Raw genomic sequence first — 19,471 nt, forward strand, 5'->3', positions numbered from 1 at the left:
ACATTCAGTTTACACAACAAGAATGAGAGAAAATACAGAACATAATGCCCATAATGTTCAGGAAACAAGAACCAAAATATTCCATATATAGGGATCATATTCTGTGCTTCTAATTTAAATAGAGAAATGCTTTCTAGAATTGGAGTAATCTTTCAGATTGTCAGATGTACCTGAAGTTCAAAGCTGACTCAAATTTTTGATGCAGGAATTCTGTTCATGTAATATAATTGCACTAACAAAAAGGAAGCAAAAGGGATAACATATTACTTTTGCAGGAGAGATTAGAGAATTTTTCAAAATGCTTTGAGCAGAATTCAGAAGTGCTGCAGTAGGCCATTTTGCTGAAACTGCTAGCATGAATGGAAATCTCATATGCTTTTTGTCTGTTAACTGTGTAGGCGGTCCGTGTTTTGGATTATGGGATGGATGCACTCTGAAACTGGGATCACACAACAGCAGAGCTACAATACTGGTGTGCTGTTAGGAAGCCTGTGTTACCTGCAGGAGGTTCCTAATGGCTGACTAACTCCCTGACCACAACAGTCATGACATAGTGCGTCTCTCTTGCTTTGTGAAGCTCCCAAATTGTTCACAGCTGGTTGATGCTGACAGAGAGGGTCAGCAAACAGCAAAGATGTATTGTGAATGTGTGAAATAGAGGAAAGAGAACGTGTGGCAGTAATCAAATGACTGAGTTCCCACTAGTGTATTTTGGGCTTGACAGGTCTCTGTGAATGCTAGTGGTGAAGATGACCTTCTTCTGCAGTAGCCTGGAAAACCAGATGTTTAAGGAAAATGCTGAAATCACACAGATAGCCCTACCAGTGATCATGTGTTCATATTTTATTTCATCGTGGGTCATATGGCAAATACCAAAAGTGAAACTGTGCTCAATGATATTAACACATTAAGTGGGTCATGATTTCACCAGATGGATTTCCACCCATTTTAGCCTTACTCTGCAGAGTTCTTTGCTCAGCCTTTTTGTGTTTCAATCCAGTGCTAGATGTGTAATTATAATGGAAGTTGACTTTAAACAATGTGCAGAATCTCTTTAGTGTGTTTGAACTTCCCATTTTTTTTTCATGTGTCCATCTGCTATAATATCCTTTTTTTGTCTTCTATCTCTGCTTGTGTACATTTTTTCTGTACCTACTTTGGTTTCATCATATCATAGCTTATGAAATGTGTGCAGCACATAGAAAGGAGTAGTTTACTATCTGTAAATGAGTTGAACAAAAACCATGAAAGTAACCAGGCAATAACAACAGCAAAATGCATTGGCATAGCTGATGTCCTTTAGGTGTTTCACAAAATTTGCACTGGACTTCCCTGACCTTCAGAGACCTTAAGGAATTTACAAAGTTAGTGCTTTGACTGCCGTCTGTGCCAGCACCATAGTCAGTGAGAACTGATGAACATGGGGTGTTTGATGAACATGGGGTGTTTACGCTTCATAAAGAAAGCAAAATGCAGGGTTTTAGGCAGTTTCCATTCCTGCCTAAACAAGACAGAAGAAGGTACTAGATTGTGGGAATTGGATGTCAGCAAACAGTGATATGTCAAGTACTGTTGAGGAAAAAAATGCTCCTGTAGAACGGAAAATTTTATTCAACTTTTTCCAAACAGATTTCTCTAGAGATCCTACTTTTTTTAACATAGGAGATGACAAATTCATGCTAAATTAAAAAGAGTTTTGATCTTTTTTTCCCCTAAAATTGCTTTCAACTTGTTTTTGTTAATTCATGAGCTTATCTTTAAAATTTACAGATCCTTTCCACACTACGCATATTCTTCCTGTGGATGAAATAACTTTCAGTATAAGAATGAATGAATATGATACTGATTCCTAAAATGAGAAGAATTATAGGAAAGAATGTATATTGTTAGTAGGTTTCAAATTGATTTAAAGGGATCTTTATTTCTGCTGAAGAGAAAACAACCATAGAGAGGCAAAAAGAGAAGGATGAGGACTTCTGCTCTACTTGTTTTGGCAACAGGCATTCTTTTTACATGGCCAGGTCCTATTTTTCTTCCTTTGACACAGCCTGCTCCATCAGGTCTGAGTGGACTCTTTCAATTAGCAAGTGTGGCCACCTACCGGGGAAAAAACAATGTAAAAATAAATCAGCAAGGTACAGAATGTACAAAAAATGATAATATCTTGAGCACAGATAGAGAGCCATGTAGAAATACAACAAACACAAGGATAAAAATTGAAGTGTCCTATTATTACTGTCTAATTTGTGCATTCCTTTATTTTGTTCTTCCTCTGTATAAATAGTTCCCTCTTCTTCTGACAGCTTTATCCTTACACAGGTACTTCTCTCAATAAGATCAAATTCCTCCCAGATTTCTAATACATCCAGTTTTGTTCAAATCACTATTTAGCCTTTACTAGATAAAAAATTGCACCTTACAGATGAACAGATCACAAGGCAAGGCATAACCAATCATTTTATTTATTAAACTAACAACTATTTTGCAGGAGCACTCTAAACTTTAAGTAACAACAAATGTGATTGCAATAGGAAATGAACTGAACACATTAAGAATTTAAAAGAGCTTCTTTAGTTCCCAAGTGGTCACAGATGTTCTGTACTAGGAGCGTGGTACAGCCATATCTACAGCAGAAAAACACATCTGCTTTTGAAAAAGGGCACTAACATGGCCACAGCTAGATCACAGCTGATGCTAACGTGATGCTTCTTGCCGGAGAAGACTAAGCTAGGTTCACACGTGCTGGAAGTTAGCTGATCATAGCACTGATGTGTACTGTCAATGACTTCGACAGCCGGAGCAGGTTGTCAGGCACCCCTAGTGCCTGGGGAGCAATTGCTTCCTGAGTCTCTCATCTTCCATTTATAGGTAAGGGTCCTGAGAATTCAGTTTTAATTTAGCGACCTTCATTTAAAATCCTTATCAAACAAATGTTAGAGCAGAGACTAAAATGGTAACAGCTGGTAATGTTTGTTGATTAATTATGATTGTGGTCTGTATGTTTATCTAAAATTGGTTTTGTCATCGTAGGACTATAGAGAATGCAGCAGGATGTGATTAAATTTTTATGTTTTGCTGGGAGGAAGGGGAGAGTTTGCTAAATGTCATCTGAGAATAAAAGTCTTTGTGAGAGCTGAAGGTCTGTTAAACAGCAGTGAGACTTGTTCAGTCTTACCCATGCTGCTTTTCTGAAATAACCGGCATCTGCTTCTGAAAGGCAAATACAGTGGTTTACATATACGAGGTGTTAACTCATTTAAGACAAACATTAAGAGCACTCATAGGGGTAATGCTGTCACCCACCTCTGTGCTGTGTGGATGGGAGTTGCAGTTTCCTCTAGAGGAACAGTCTCAGCATACAACATTTGTGAAAGGGGCTGTAGTTTTTATTACAGTAATAAAGATTTAAAGTTTGATCAGACTTTTGTCCATGTAAGACCTCATTTCAACCCTAAGAAGTCTCAACCTACGTGTCTGAAATCCGGTAGATTTTCAAGGACTGGTCTAAGAAATGTGCTACCTCTGTGGTTGCGCCTTATTTTTTTTTTTCTTCATGACAGTTACAAGATAGCCCGAATGCAATTGATTTCTTGATTTTCTCCCGGGGTGGGAGATGCGGGGGGATGGTGTGGGTTCTGAGGGCAATGGCGGAGCGCTGTGAGGGAGGCGGACGGTGGGCGCTGGGTGCGAGGGCGATGGCGGGGCGCCGTGAGGGGAAGGACGGTGGGCGCTGGGTGCGAGGGCGATGGCGGGGCGCTGTGAGGGGAAGGACGGTGGGCGCTGGGTGCGAGGGCGATGGCGGGGCGCTGTGAGGGGAAGGACGGTGGGCGCTCGCCTCGCACGAGCGCTCCCGTCGGTGCCGCCGCCGTTGCCGAGCGGGCGGCGGGAGCGGCCGCCATGGAGGGGCAGCCACCACCCTGCCCCGAGGGGACGGAGCCCGAGGGGACGGAGCCCGACGGGACTCCCGAGCAGCCGGACGTGAGTGCCTTCGCCGAAGGGATCCCACTGCTTTCGCGGAGCCGCCCGCCCCTCTGCCGGGTCTCGCCCAGAAGGGGCTGGAAGAGGGGCAGCGTGTGAAACGGGCAGGCGCATCTCCGTGCGAGCCCTCTCTCTCCCCCCCCAAAAGTGCGCGCAGCCCACATTAGTTGTGTGCATTATTACAGTGAGCTTGGTTATGCCTTTTTTTTTTTTGATTGCATTGTCTAGGCTGGGAAGTTGCGTCCTGCTTATGGCACAGTTGCGAGCTGCCTCACCGACCTGTTACCCAGGGTGAGTTGGTTTTTCACAGGCTCCTTGTGAAACTTTTGTAATGATTTCCCATTAGCGAATGCGCTTTGAGACAAGCCCTGGGAAAAAAAAGTCAGTGAAGCTTTGTTGATTTTTTTCTACATCTCTTCTCTTTAGAAAGTACTATTTTTTGTTTTCAGTGTTAGTTTTTGTCACGTGGGATCATAAAGAGTAGCTGACAGGATTCAAAACGCTTCTGGCAGATCTTTTTCACTTCACCTGTTTTATAAAAGTCACCACGTATGCTTAGTTAGGACTGAATAGAATTATTTAGGCAGTTTTTTCCTATGGTAACACAATTGTAGTAATTATTATTGGAATTAATATGTCTTCTGATGGAGGTCCTTCTTCTTTACAAGGATGCCCCTCAGAATTGTGATTCCTACTGGCCCTTCCCCATGCCCCTGAAGAGTCAGAGGGTACTGAGACACAAACGGATCCCATAAATACAGTTCTCCCTTTAAATGATATTTTAAAAAAAAACCAGACTCTGGTTTAAATGATTTCCAAAATTGTTTCATTCATGGTGGAGTTGTGAATTTGGTTCAAGGTTTCTGAAATTGATGAGTGTAACATCCATTTTTCATAAAGAACATGTGAAGTAGCAGTTACCCAAATCAAAGATTTGGGTTGAAGTAGCAGTTACCCAAATCAAAGATGAGAAGAGTTGAAACTTAGCAACGCTGGTTTGATAAAATTTAAGCTGGGTTATGTTGACCTTAGACTCACAATATCAGCATGTGCAGGAGCATATGCATGTGTTATAGCCCTAAGGCATCCTCATATTTTCTTACCTCTGTGAAATCAGACTGAAATGTCTGCAGTACATTTTCTTTTCATTAATGTTTTGTGAATACCTGGTGTAAAATTGTTTTTGCTTTGCCTTATATATAGCCCGTTACTCCAACTACTGTGCGAAAGTTTCGAAATACAACAGATCCAGCTCCTGGTGCTAAAGTGATATTCTACGGCACAGCAGATGATCCCGACATTGCAACTCACTTGACACATGGCATAAAGTCACGTTCCTCATTCAGTGTAAGGATGTGACTCTCTTACTTTTGTTTAAGAATGAACCCCTTAAGAGTGTTCTTAATAGCAGTAGCTTATTTCTTCATAGTCAGGGATAAAGGTACATAGCTGAGTGATTTATAGTGCAGTATGTCACAGCTGTTGTGAATTACCTGAATTCTGAGGTCAAGTGTTTTCCAATTTCAATCATGCTAAATAAATCCTGATTTGAAGTTCAGTGACTTTTATCAGTGACTTAATTTTTGCAGTGACTACTGAATTATTAATTTCATTTTAAGATTTAAGTTAATGAACAGTCTTCTATCCACAAATTTTGCTGCTTTCTTCTTATGGATTACAGAGATAAAAGCAGTTGAGTTCTTATCAGGAAAACTGCTGAGAACATGCTTATAGTTTGGTGTAATTATTATGTATTTTTTCTTACCTTTGGGTTGAAGCTGATTTTGTTAGCTAAAAAGTGGTGGTTTGGGCATGTCAGACTATTTTGTGTGTATTCTTCAGAAATTATTTTTGTAATCTGTAATCAAACAACTGAAGAGATCTTGCTGATTTTATCACATAGTTAATGTTCACATGTCTAAAAATAACAGTTGTGTTAGTAAAAATGCACTTTTATGAAGGAAGTAGGGCCTGACATTAGAGGATGTTGAGTAGGACATTTATTAGACATATCCAAAATGAAAGACAACCAGGTTTTGCTGTCCCTCCCCACAAGTTTTATGATGAATGGATTGATTTGTTTAGCCTGTACTGTCTTTGAAGACTTCGCATTATTAATCAAATATTAACTGGAGGAAGAGTTGTAACCCTAGTGAGTTTGTGAAGCGTGGGTTTGGATCAATTGTATTTGCTACTATTTTTTTCAGTATTTCTTTATGTAACATTCAATGAGAGTCTAATCGCAAACCTTCTCTAGAGTCCTTGTTTCTTTGATGGGCAGCCTGAAAAAGCAAATCACTTAAGTTTTGGTCATACTATAATTTTACTCTAGTTTCTAACATGTGCTAAGAAAAGAAAGGTTGCAGTCAGAAAATGTATAAATTAACAAGTGGAAAACTAGCACTAAAAAAAAAAGTTCTGTCTCGTAATAAGTATTTTATTTAGCTGGGGATTTAGCATAGCACTGATTATTAGTGGCCTTCTCTCAAGCTACAGTTTCGGTTTGCAACTTGGTGGTTAAAATCATATCAGTGTAACCATATAAGATCTCATTAAAACACTTCTGAGCAAGCTTTTGTTCTTGTATATGTGTGTAGGTAGTCATACTGATGTGTGAGTGATGTTATTTTGCTGGTTTTCCCACCTCTTGTGTTGTTTGTGATGTCTTTAGGTAGCTTCATTGATAAGTCCAATTCCTAAAACTGTTTTTCAAGAAAAGGTACAAGACATGAAAGAATCAATCTACTATAGTAGTCGTGAAGAACGTTTGGGTAGAACACATGATCAATCTTTTATGTTACCTGAGGGCTTGGATATAATTAATACTACATTTGGAAAAAAAACCATCAAAGGTAGGAAAATTTACCATTAAAATATATTTCTTGTAAATACAAGATAATCTGCAATTTAGGATCTAGCACATGCTCTGTGCTTCCAACAATTCCATTTTAACAGAAAAATTGTTACAACAGTTATTGAGAGGCCTAAAACTGTATTTTCCAGTTATAGTGAAGAAACAAGCACCCAAGAACATATGGTAACTGGTGGGGCCTTTAGCTGTGTTCCTGATCCGTGTGTATAGATTTCCCTGGAGAACTATTTAGGTAGCTGTCAACTTACTTTCCTTTTCCCAACAATTTTAATAGTCTAATGAAAAAAACTTCCTTGACCTGTCCATCTTTCCTCCATAGACTGGAGGAAATCGCATGTGTGTTGCCCTTGAAGCTCTCTTGCAAAAGTTCATTTTGATTTCTGTGATTTTTTTTTTTTCCCTAGTCCCATGTCATGTTAGATTAACTATAGACTGACTATAGATTACCTAGAAATGTGGTAAGAACTATCATTCTTCCACAGTATTAGCAACTTCTTTAACAAGATACTGTTTAAAATTGGGAGCCAACCAAACAAAACACCCACCCCCTTATCTCCCCCAACCATACATTCATTTCCAGATATACCAGCTGGACTGCTTGTAAATCCACCAAAAACCTTTGAGGAAGTGGATAAAGAAGCCAGAGAAGGACATGATTTGTATGTTGTGTCACATGAGGCTTATGACGTGGGTAAGTTCAGAGGCTAATAAGAAACCCCATAAAAAATTCCTCTACATGTGTTCAACACATACTGTATGCTATTTTTTGAGATGTAAACTATTAATTTTACCACTGTATTAATACAATATAAGTTGTTTTTAAAAGTAATTATGTGAAAAAATATGCATCCAAGAGAGCATGATCTGTTTCTAGAACAGTATTTCACTTCATGGTGGGCGTTTTAAAGGGTGTAAGAGCTTAATGAAGGATTTGGAAGCCTGATTTCTTTTGGGTGCTCTTTGAAAAGAAGAATATTTCCAATTAACTAGAAACTCATAGATGTCCTGGTTGCCTGCTGAGTTTGACACTGTCTATGCCACTGAAGGCAGTCTTGTCCTTAAAGCCACAGACTGTGAGCCCAACACATTCCAGTACTTTCAGCTTTAGTTGGTCTCTTTTGTCAGGATCCAAATAGAATCTCAGAGCAGCCAGACTTTCTAATGAGGAGCTCACCATCAAGCTAATTCCAAAAATTTCAGGCTGCTGGGTGGCTCTCTGGAATGCAGCCTGCAGGATCCTGCCTGTGAGTCCGTCTCACAGCCTCTGTCTCTGCCCTTCCAGTGGGCTGTGGCTCCACTGCTTCAGCCTCTGGGGGCTGTACTTGTGTGATGTGATCTGTTCAGGGGCGGTTACCCTTTATTTCACAGGTCTGCACAGGAAGAGAGAGACAGACAGGACTCTAAAACACAGCACATGTATTACTTTTGCAGCCACTTCTGTTTTTCCCAGTTCCACCATTTCCACTTAGACCAAAAGACTTAAATTGCTGGTCTGTAAGATTACTATTATAATAAAGTTGCTGCTTGTGCTAGTAGCCAGAGTTTTGTAGGTGCAGGCCAAACATGTAAGAAACTGCAATCCACATCTTTCAGTTGTAATAATGTAAATTTCATGTGGAGACAGTTATGTAGAGGTGAAATTATAGTACTATTGTCTTACTGAGAAATTCTACTACAAGTAGTATTGGTATAAATTGGCCAAACTTGTAATTTTATTTCCCTTCTCCCCTGCCTTTCTCAGGTGTTTTGGTTGAATTATTCATTACCTGTCTCTCTCTCCTTTGTAACTTCCATCCACAAGATCATGGAGAGACCAAGACAGAAACAGAAAGACAGAAAAAAAAGAAAAGTCAACTATGTGCCCCAGCAATAACATAAAAATTCTATGCTACCATACAGCCAGATTAAACCCTTATTAGAAAGCATTCAGTGAATTATATTTTTGAAAGTTCTAACCACCATTCTTTTCAAAAAGTGATTGAAAAGACCTTGAAGAAACAGAATGACAGTTTTTTCTGTGACAAAAAGATGTAGCAAGAGTATATCTGAAAGTGCAGCACCTCAAAAACACTTTTTGCCTTTCTCATTTTTAAAAAACAAACAGTAAATCAAATCTCTGCTTAGGTACAGACATTATAAAGTGATTTTTTTGCATGACCCTCACCACTTAGGCTACCTGGTTTCATTTATTCTGTTGGGGTTTAATCAGACATAAAAGAATATCCAACTATTCTACCACTGAAGTAGTTTCTGCTTTTTATTTTGCCTTTTATCTTCACTTTTGACAATGAGATTATTCCTAACTACACAATAAACATAAATTATCTTTAATTGAACATGTTTGTTATTTATTTGATTTTGTTTCTTCATTGTTTTGTCTGAAGAGTGAAGGTACTTGGTGTATTTTTCTTCCTGAGGTGTTTTATATAGGTTGATATGCTTACTACTTCTGCAGGGGAAGCAGTCAATAGGAAGTATAACTCACACTTCAACAAGTCTTTTGTATATGGAATGGAAACCCCTCGCTTTGAAGATGGGCGAAATACAGCCAAGACCTTAAAGTGGGCCTTTGATCTGGAATCGTAAGTTGCAATGAGTTAACTACTAGTGTGAATTTTTCAGAAGAGCAAGTCTTCATCTTTGAAGAAATTGTACGTCTCACAATCCCATACTTAGCTGTATTGAACTCTACAGAAAATGCAAGGTGTGATTTCAGAACTGTTGATCCAAATCACTTCTACCATAGTATAACACCACTTGGCATGTCTCAAGCATTATGTAAAGTCCTTTGATTTTAAATAGGAAAATTTTTCGATTACTGAGTTTGTGTTTGTCTTACAGAGGACTTGCTGTTCCCTTTAAACATATAATAACATTTTAAAATATTACTGAAAAATTCTTGAATATTTTTAAACAAATATGTGTAGGAGTTATTTTCATAATTTGTAGGAAGAGAGCAGCTAACCTTGTATTGAAACGAAGTGATGATTTCAAGGAAAAATTTCAGCCTCAGCTTGGAAAAGCCCTTGATCCGTAAGTAAGCAAAGGTACCTTCCAAGAACAAATTTATACTAAACGAATTACAAGCACTGTAAGACATTCCCCTCTGTCCCATCTTTTGCAGTTAGAAAGGTTTGAAAGAACTGAAATATCTGGGATTTGACCATTTTGCTTACTCTGACACTATTTCTGGTAATCTTTGAGACATCACCTATAATCTCACTTTATTACTGCCTTGGAAAAGGACGTGGAACTAAATTTTGTTATTATTTGGCAGCATATATCAATCTCAGTTGAATCATTAGAATGCTTCATAAACCACAGGCGATCTGGAACAGCTTTGTAAGTTTACAGAGGAATGTTTATGGAGTGCCATAGAAGTCCTAAGGCACAGTGTGGTCAGGATGCAGGCATGCTACAAACCTAGTGTATACAAACTGTATGCTCTAGATTTCTACGAAATTGTGTCTGAACACAATCGTTGACTTCGGTAGCAAATTTTAATTTTAAACTCAAGATCCCAGGCTTAAGTTAGTCTGGAGAACTGTGCTCATAAGTACGTGTAAGGAATGAACACAAATGTGAGTCAGTTTCTCGTCTCCCCTTCACTGTGTCTCAGCTTACTGTGAGACAGACCTGAAGCTTGAGCAACATGAGGCAGTATGATCAGTCAGGGATGGGTTGCAGTGCAAGCTCAAACCCAGCACTAGTATTACAAGACAGATACAAGCTAACCTAATCTTATGTAGTGCACTTTACACCATCCGCATCCTATGTGTGGTATGAAAATGGTAAAAGAAAAATACACATAATAGTTTTTAGATTACAGTGCTTCCATCTCTGTGTGGGTTTTTTGTTTGTTTGTTTTGTGCTTTAGAACAGTGCACTGATTATCATTTCAATTTTGATGGAGATTTTTGATTAATGTATCAGTTTTAATTATTTAATTATTAAACATAAAATTAACATTACATCTTTTTCAAATTAAAAAATAAACAAACAGTTCTTTAATGTCACCGACAACATCTTCAATTTCTGGTAAATAATAGTGGACCAGGTTTTCCAGATGTATATTGAGTTGGTTGCTGGTTTTGGTAGACATAAAATTGCATGTGGAAAAGCAGAGATGTGATTCAATTTTTCCACTTTAGCCAAAAGTAGTTTATTCAGAGACATTTCAGTTTGCGATCTTATCCTAAACATTCCTATTATTTGTCTATGTTATAAGGACTTTTCTTGCACGTTTCTATGAGTGTCTTAGGAAAAAAAAATAGCATAGAATATTTTTCCCTTTAATGAGCATAAATGTCCAAAAGGTTGATGTTTACACTTGGCTGTGTTATCTTACAAACAGCAAATGTTCTAATTAGCTTTATAAAGGGATGCTTTTCTGGAATGGTAACTTCGAAACAAAGTACTGATAAAGAATTTCAGATGTATCACATGTATTTTTGTGGGTTATCCTTAATTATATAACATATTATAACTTTTTTAATAGTAGCAGAGGTTTTATTTTGGCTATTAACTGTGTGACAATTAACAAAGAAATGTCCTTATTGACAGCATAGCAGAAACTATGAATGTTCCCCCAGGTCATACATTTGGATTGGTAATCCCTCCAGATGAATATGGTAAGTTTAAAGGCAGAATAAAATCTTATCTTGCTGATGGGATATGCTGAAGTAAGTGCTGTTGGTTGTGTAGTATATAGTTTTCCTATCTATCTTAGAGGCAAGGTACAAAAATTTATGGATAGTAAATCTTTGGAGGGAAAATTTGAGAATTGAAGCTGCTAGTGGGGAAAAAATAAATGTCACAAATAAAGAAACTTTAGTTTTTGAATTATCATGTTGAGGGTTTTTTTTTACTCTTTTAAAGCCTGTGTATCTGAAGGTAACAAAATGGGAAACAGCAGAAAACTGTGACAAATTAAGATGACTACTTAAATCAATGATGCATCTTTCTTCTCAATGATTTTTTCAGCACTTCTTGAAAAAGAGTAAAAATAACAAGCAATAAATAATAATAAGTTTTTGAAGGTTGCAGGGAGATGGAAAGCAGAGTAAAAATAAAAAACTATGAATTTTCATTATGACAAAATTTTGAAAGCTTGTCAACTCCAATAGTCAGTGTTGGGATTGATGTTGTTTTAACATTGTGTTTAATAACTAGGGAATACAGTCAATAATTAGGAAGCAAAAAATGTAAGTGGCTCAAAGTTATTAAATTAGTCACGACCAGAGAAAGCTTGTTCAAAGAGTGCATAAGCTTTTATACATTTATTATTATGTAGTGTAATAAAGTTAAATATTTTAAATGTGTAGGTATAATTGTCCTATAAGAGCAGAAGGAACTGAACAAAAGAATTTACTATTAACAAGTGGAAAATGATGTACATACATTACTGTTAGAAGGGGATTATATGAGCTACTCATGTTTGTTACTGGACTCTGAATGAACTTCTTGCACTCTAGAGAGTGACTTTGGTGTCTTGGAGATTTGGATTAAGATTGTAGCTCAGTGTGCCAAAGTGTTTAAAAATATTAATAAAGTTAGGATACATAGAAAATGGGAAAAGTAACATAAAAATAGTACATTTTCTTTCTAGAAACCAGTGATATATAATTATCTGAAATCTTACATTGGGTCTCGTAAGTATCTGGAACATGACAGACTGGAAGTGGTAGATTAATAATATACATTCTTTTATTTCTCAATTATCTGGACATTGAGTAACTCCTACTGCTGTCAGAAGCTTTTGGAAGCAGTGGACAGATTCATGAAGCTACATTATGATGTTTCAAAATTTTTGATATTAACTGTGTGAGTAGAGAAATCATTATACGGACCATTGATCTTGTAATGAAATGGCTGTATCAGATGTTCAGCAGTGCTGAAAATCAGCCTCTTGAAACTTAAATTCTCCTTTTCCTTAAAAATGCAAGCTTTTTTTATTTTTTATGTCTGTTTTCTGTATATGCACAACTAATTGAGGAACTGTTCATTTTTATAGGACTTTATGATCTTCTTCATGACCGTGTCCCATGTGAGTTCCTCCGTGGTAAGAACAGAGAAAAAGCTATCTTGATTGCAGTTCGGCAAAGTTTGAAGAAAGCTAACTATGAGAATTTTGATGTGTTGCTAAAAGCATTCAGACATTATGATAAGGTTAGTGCTCTGAAAAAGTATAAATGTAATGTGTGACATTAGTGCTCCCGTGCTATGGAGATACAGCCATGAAGAAGCATAAGCATAGCAAGGTAAATATAGGTGAAGAATATAAAGACAAGGAACGAGCAAGGAACGTGTGAGCAGGAGTAATCTTAGCAATTTTTGCACATCAAAATTTGGCATTTCTCCTTGAAGGGGAAGGAGTTTGAAGGGATTATGTTCATATTTTCTTCCAAGCTGTACTTTTTGACTGAGTTGCCAGGCATCAGAATTTCAGATCTTTTTTTTTTTTCTCTCTAGAAAAAAAAAATATGATTGACATTTCATATGTAACATTAATTGTAACGTATACAAAGTGATTGGAATGATTGATGTCTTACTTTCAAAGGCATCTTGGCTTTTCCCCAACATTTATGATTAGATTGTTACCTTGTCACAATACCCTGTCACACTTTTACTCTCAAATCATTATATTATTTAAGTTGAAAATTACTTTTTGACACTTTTATATTCAGATTTCTAATTTCTAAATTACTTAGGGTTTATTTCTCTACTCAGCAACGTTACTGTTCTTGAAATGGTGTGTCTGGTGCTATTTGTGTGTAGATATCTCTGTGAACACATGTATGTGTTTCTTTTGGCAGTCATTTTATAATGGCAGTTATAGAATCATAGAATTTAACAACTGTTTTATTTTATTTATAATAGAATGGTGATGGAATGATAGACAAGGACAACCTAAGAAAGTCCTGTTTTCAGCTTAATCTGAATCTAGATGATGAGCTCCTGGATTCCTTATTTGACTGCTGTGATTTGGATAAAGATGGTCTGATTAATTATCTGGAGTTTGCAAACTTTCTGAACTGGAAAGACAAAACAGCTATTAAAGAGTTTGAAGAAAAAATAATTGCTAAAGGTAGATGCCTTAATACTTGGAACTTGTGGGGATGATCTTGTTCTTGGAACAGCTGTTGAAGGGACATTGTGTTGTAAGCTAAGTGCTCCTTTATAAGGGTAGGATTTAGAGAGTGCATTTACCTTGCTCACTATCAGCAGAGCCTCAGGTACAGATGCATTTCAGAACCCTGAAGTTCTTTGTTGCATGTTGAGATTGTCACTGGGAAGTTTCCTTAATACTATAGATTAGGAGAAAGTAAAACATCTCTTTGAATCATTAGCAGAAATGCAGATGAATTATATTACCTACTTTATAGTTCTTCAAGCAATGTTTTTTACCTCTTAGTCTACAATGCGTTGATAGTATATCCTGGCCGTACCATAACTTCTGTTTATAGGGAAAAAATTAGGTGCCTGTCTTGTTCCTGAAGACACACAGAGAAAAGATGAGCCACAGCCAAAGCAGGAAGATCTCATGTTAAAAGAACCGGAAAGCTCAGAAAAGACACCAAAAACGCCTACGAAACCAACAGACCGTGTATTTGCAAGTTATCAAACAACGTCTTCTCAGTATAATGCTGTAGTAGGTGGTCTCCCACTGTCCTGTAAGTACACTGGGCTGTGCTGCTCACTTCTGGGCATTCCTTAAGACAAAATCAGGAGAAAAGTTTAAAAGTGTTGCTATAGGTTCTACTAAAGTACAATAGTGAATTAATTTATCTAAACTAAGTTTGTTTAAGGTTGTGACTTGGAAGTTGGAATGGTTATTCCATTCAAAACATGAAAGTTAATCTAGATGTCTTTGAGAAATTATGCTAGTAATTCCAGGAGAACCATATCTTCTTGGAAACACCTCAAATACTTTCAGCAGGAAATACTGGATAAGTAACAGAATATTACTTCAAGATTCCCTGTTTTCATGCTCCACGATGTAGCTGAAGCCAAGATTTCTAAAAATGCGAAAAAAGATATAAGGAAGAAAATTACATGACTTGTTATTGAACCTGTGTGAGATGAAGCATCACATTTCTTCTTATTTCACGCAAAATGTTTTATCCTCCTTGGCACTATCTTTACATACAGGCTTTTCCATGATGCCTGTTGTTTGATTTCCGCAGGTTATCCGATGTGTGGTATTCCAACTATTCGTTCAGATATTCCTGCTCCTCGAATTCGTCGCCTCAGTGACACAACTAATTATGGTGACCAGGGCACTAGTTTTGCATTATTGTTCCCTTCTGTCTTCGGTCAAAATGGAGTGCATGAAAGAGAGCTTTTAAAAAAGAGACCAAAGGCAGAGGTATAGTGAATTTCTTCAGCATATTCTTCCAAGATAATTGTTCCTCTAGCCATGTGGGAGTGGAAAGTCATGTTATCAAATACACAGGTTGTAAAATTCATTGTTGCGAGATTACCATCTTTCTTTACATCCATTTAACGATCTGAAATATATGTACTCTTCACATTATAAATTATTCATAAAGATGGTAGATATTAATTTTATTGAGATCCAAAATATTCAATTTCTGAGCAAGGTCTCAAGCAACCTGGTTTAATGGCAAAGTTTGCCCTGCTTTAATTATGTTGTTGGATGGATGGTCTCCAGAGATCTCTTCCAACCAAAGTTATTCTATATTCCATGAGATGTCTTAAAAGTCCCAGAAGAAAATTTTTACAGGTGCATAAAACTAATTTCTATCACAGAGAGGTGTTCAGTGTAAAATTTTACCCAAAGTGCCTCCCCTCGAACAAACTTGGCAGGTTTTGCTAATGGCAAATTTGGGAAACTACTTGTATATATCTTTTAGATGCTCTGCTGAGTCACATTCAGAGGCTCAGTTCTGCAAAGGACTTGTACAGTGATAGAAGATATTGGGAGTCACGCAGCGATGCTGTGCTGTCTCATATTTCTGAAGAGGAAGATGGGACATGAGACTGTAGGGAATTTTCTTTCTGATATCTCTGCAGGCTGCTACCTCTCTGTTTTTCTCACAGACCAGAATTTCTCTCACATAAATACTAAAACAAATTTGCTTCTTCTTCTACAATATTGTTTACTCTTTTGCTTTTACATTTGTATGCAATTTATAGTGAAAAAATATAAAGAGAGAACTTCATTAGCTGAAGTACAATTTATGAGACAATTGCAATGAAATGTGAAATTCCAATCTAAATGAGAAAAGAAGCCTTGGCAACCTGACCCTCTCTACTACTCATTATATTAAATATTCAGTCACGCTTGAAAGCAGATCTGGGATTTGAATATATATTTTACAGAACAGAATGTTGCTAGTTACTGGCTGGATGTGAAAGGTGTGATATCACATTCTATACATATCCATAAAATACCTTGTCAGAATGTTGTGTGCATGAACCATTTTATAGTCTAACTCTGTAAGAGGAAATGCATGCATGCAGCATATGGCTAACAGTAAACAGAATTCATGCTTGATTGAGAAGCCAACTATATCTTTCAAGGACTAGATAGAGCTCTTCTTTGAAGCTATAACGCATCCTGAGATATCATACTCCATTGTAGACTATACTGACTATACAGAATTCAGTGCAGAACCACCTCTGAGTCTGTTAAATCACCCTATGTTCATGAAATGGACTGTTTTGGCATTTTATCATTACTATTTTTTAATTAACGTTTTAAAAATATCATAGTTAATGTAGTTATTTTATGATCATATGATATTATTATTAGATGAAAGCCCAGAGTAATGTAATACTACCAGTTTTTGTATAGACCTGTAGAAATGAATGTGAATTCTGGCTATAAAACAGTTTCCTGAGGTGACTCATCATCTTACAAAAGAACAAAATACTTCTTGGGCTTGCTATTTTTTTCACTGGAATCCAGTCTGTTGAAGACAATAGAAGTTCTGTAATTGAGTAATAGTGTGTAATTTATATTCAGCATGATCATGTTGACAATAGGTGAGGATCAGTTTAACCCTCTCTGCACACATGACAGTCCATGGTTTGGTCAGTGATGATTTTATGGCACTTGGTGAGTCAGGACAGAGCTGTTTGTTAATATGGTGAAGCCAAGTTATGGGAGCATGTAGTCCTTTATTGTCCCTGCAGTGTTCCTGTGATGGAATATTGCTTTTAGTTTAACTTTTAAATGTCGCTAGCTCACCGAAGACATTCGATCAGATCTGATTTGTTTTACTCATGGGTAGTATTATTGGTTTAACTGAAACGGCACCTCTGCTTAAAGAAACAAAATTCAGTCCCTGTTTTCCTCCTGCAATTTCAGCTGGCATAAACTCATAGATTTACTGGCTAAGATGAAGCTGAAGATTTGCTGTACTGGGGATCAGGCCTGTATTTATACAAAAGACAGCTTTAGAGAAAGATGATCAACTTTATCAAAGCATCCATAAAAATAACACATGCATACACACATTTATGATACAGTTGAAGCCAAACATTTGCTAATACTAACAGTCATATCAATATTCTTCTAAAGTAACCTTCCTCTAATGAGTCAACAGGTCAGTGTAATTAGGCATGTAGCAGGAAGCATTCAAGTGAGAAAATATAGAAAACCTCCTGTTTTGATGAATTTACACTTTGGTGTAAAATTATAGCAAGGCCCAAAGTTGATGTGAACCATTTTATTTTAATCACTTCACCTGCTTATCTATTCCAGCTGATGATCTTGTGTATAGTATTCTTGCTGTGAAATGCAGGTGATATATAATTTGATTTGTGTTGATAACTGCAAACAGCAAAAACAGTGGATAAACAGAACTTGACTTAGGGCTTTTAAAAAACATTTATTTTTACCCGAGTCTTCTGTGTTTGATTTTTTCCAATGTTGAAATAGTGTACCAACATTATTTTATTAATTACAGACAATTTTGTGTAGTTTTCATCACAATAAGATTTGGATTTACTTAAATAGGAACTTCTTTGGTTAAGGATGCAGAATGTGATCTGTAGTTTTTATTTAAGAGTGGGAAAATATTCTTTGGCAAATAGGGATTACTAATATGTGTAAAAGCCAGACTCAATACAGTTTAACAAAATGCTGACCGGAATCACGTTAATTGTGTATTTTGTATTATTTTTGTAGATTGCACAAATTCTCCACAACATTGGCATGGACGTTTCAGGTGAAAGGTTAGAAGAAATATGGAAGCAAGTGTGTACAAAACATGAGATAAGAGAACTTTGTGATTGTGAAGAAAGTATGTGGAATATACTGCACATAATAACATGAATCACATGCAAAAACCCATTGCTGATTCCAGTCTCTGGGCGTTGCATTTATTTAAATTGACATAATTCTGATGCTGAATACAATAAATATTTTCAATAATGTATGTTTATTGGACTGGAATTTTCTGTGTATTGTCTTTCTGAATAGTGGGTTCATCACGTATATATGGAGCATCATGTTCATAGGAACTGATATACATAGTAATAAAAGAGGATACAGCATGTTTGTAAATTGAATATTTATGTTATATTCCAACTTGCATTTTTTAATTTATTTTTTCTCTTATGAAGAAGACAGTTTTGAAAATACTAAAGATAAATGTTTCAGATATTCAAGACCTCTTAAAGATTACTGTAATAGAATGACATTTGGCCTTACTTCTAATATTCCATAATTATTGTCAACAGAGATCTGGTTGTGGCAAAACATTTGACATGTTTAAAAATTCATGTGAGAAAGTGCTTTACAGTAAAATAGTAAGGAAACTACATAGCCATGGTGCAGGATCTAAAGTGTTGTCATCGAAGAGACTCCGTAAAAGCCAATGGGTTAAGAAGTGCAAAAATAAATGCCTAGTTGTGTGGCAGAGGGCTCATATCCTCTATGCAAGCTTATGGCTATTAGTAGTAATCAGCTTTCACAAACAAGAAAAAAGAATGAATATTTAGAGGTGTTTGTGCTAAAATCTGCAACTGTGAATTGGAATGTTCACTCTTCACCTACAGTACTGAACTTGGTATAAAACAAATGGAAATTGTTCATTATTAACAGAGAAACGTTATTTCTAGACTTTCAAAGTAATATAAAAGAAAGATCCTTGCCCAGTGTAATCTTATCACATAGGATTTCATGAAGGATATAACTTTGTCACCTATTGATGCTTTAAATACCTTAGTAAGATTTGGAGAATGTTGCCAGCCAAGTTACTGAGTTCTACAATGAAAGTAAAGGTTCTGATACCTTAAATACTAGAAATGCACATGTACTGCCAGTGTACTTAAAATTTCATTGTGAACTTTTCCTCACATGATTGTTAAGCTTCTTTTTTTGGCCATGTTCTAGGAGCTTGTAATTTACTAGCTTGTTACATGAAATCTGCAATCTGCAAGCTAGACCCTTTTCTGTTTTATTATTGTGGCATTAATAGTAGCTGTCTTACATCAAATAGATAGAATCTGCTTTCTGGTATCACCAGGGAGCAGGTGGTGGAAATGCTGCTTGATGAAGACAGTCTCTCTCCTTCTGTGAATGTTTTTCTGTGCTGCTGTAGCCTTGCCTTCCCATCCTTCTGGAACACTCTGCGTGCAGTTGGAAGC

The 19,471-nt window shown here is 36.7% G+C and overlaps 1 protein-coding gene across 3 annotated transcripts; it reads left to right on the forward strand.

Annotated features, from left to right (window-relative positions):
• The first annotated feature begins 3,630 nt into the window (after positions 1-3,630).
• Positions 3,631-18,258, forward strand: EFHB (EF-hand domain family member B). Of its 3 annotated transcripts, none has more exons than XM_064673284.1 (13): positions 3,631-3,978; positions 4,207-4,269; positions 5,182-5,325; positions 6,650-6,830; positions 7,431-7,541; positions 9,306-9,432; positions 9,800-9,883; positions 11,414-11,481; positions 12,864-13,018; positions 13,730-13,937; positions 14,329-14,523; positions 15,037-15,218; positions 18,009-18,258. In XM_064673284.1, the coding sequence occupies exons 1-13, from the start codon at positions 3,796-3,798 to the stop codon at positions 18,153-18,155; spliced, it is 1,848 nt and encodes a 615-aa protein (XP_064529354.1). In that variant the 5' UTR covers positions 3,631-3,795; the 3' UTR covers positions 18,156-18,258. The 3 variants fall into 3 exon arrangements, with proteins under 3 accessions (XP_064529354.1, XP_064529362.1, XP_064529344.1); XM_064673274.1 differs by having other exon boundaries at positions 3,634-3,978; positions 14,317-14,523; XM_064673292.1 differs by lacking the exon at positions 13,730-13,937 and having other exon boundaries at positions 3,632-3,978; positions 12,864-12,911; positions 14,317-14,523.
• Positions 18,259-19,471: the final 1,213 nt, after the last annotated feature.

Source organism: Pseudopipra pipra, chromosome 1 (assembly GCF_036250125.1).
Source record: "Pseudopipra pipra isolate bDixPip1 chromosome 1, bDixPip1.hap1, whole genome shotgun sequence".
Lineage (NCBI taxonomy): Eukaryota > Metazoa > Chordata > Aves > Passeriformes > Pipridae > Pseudopipra > Pseudopipra pipra.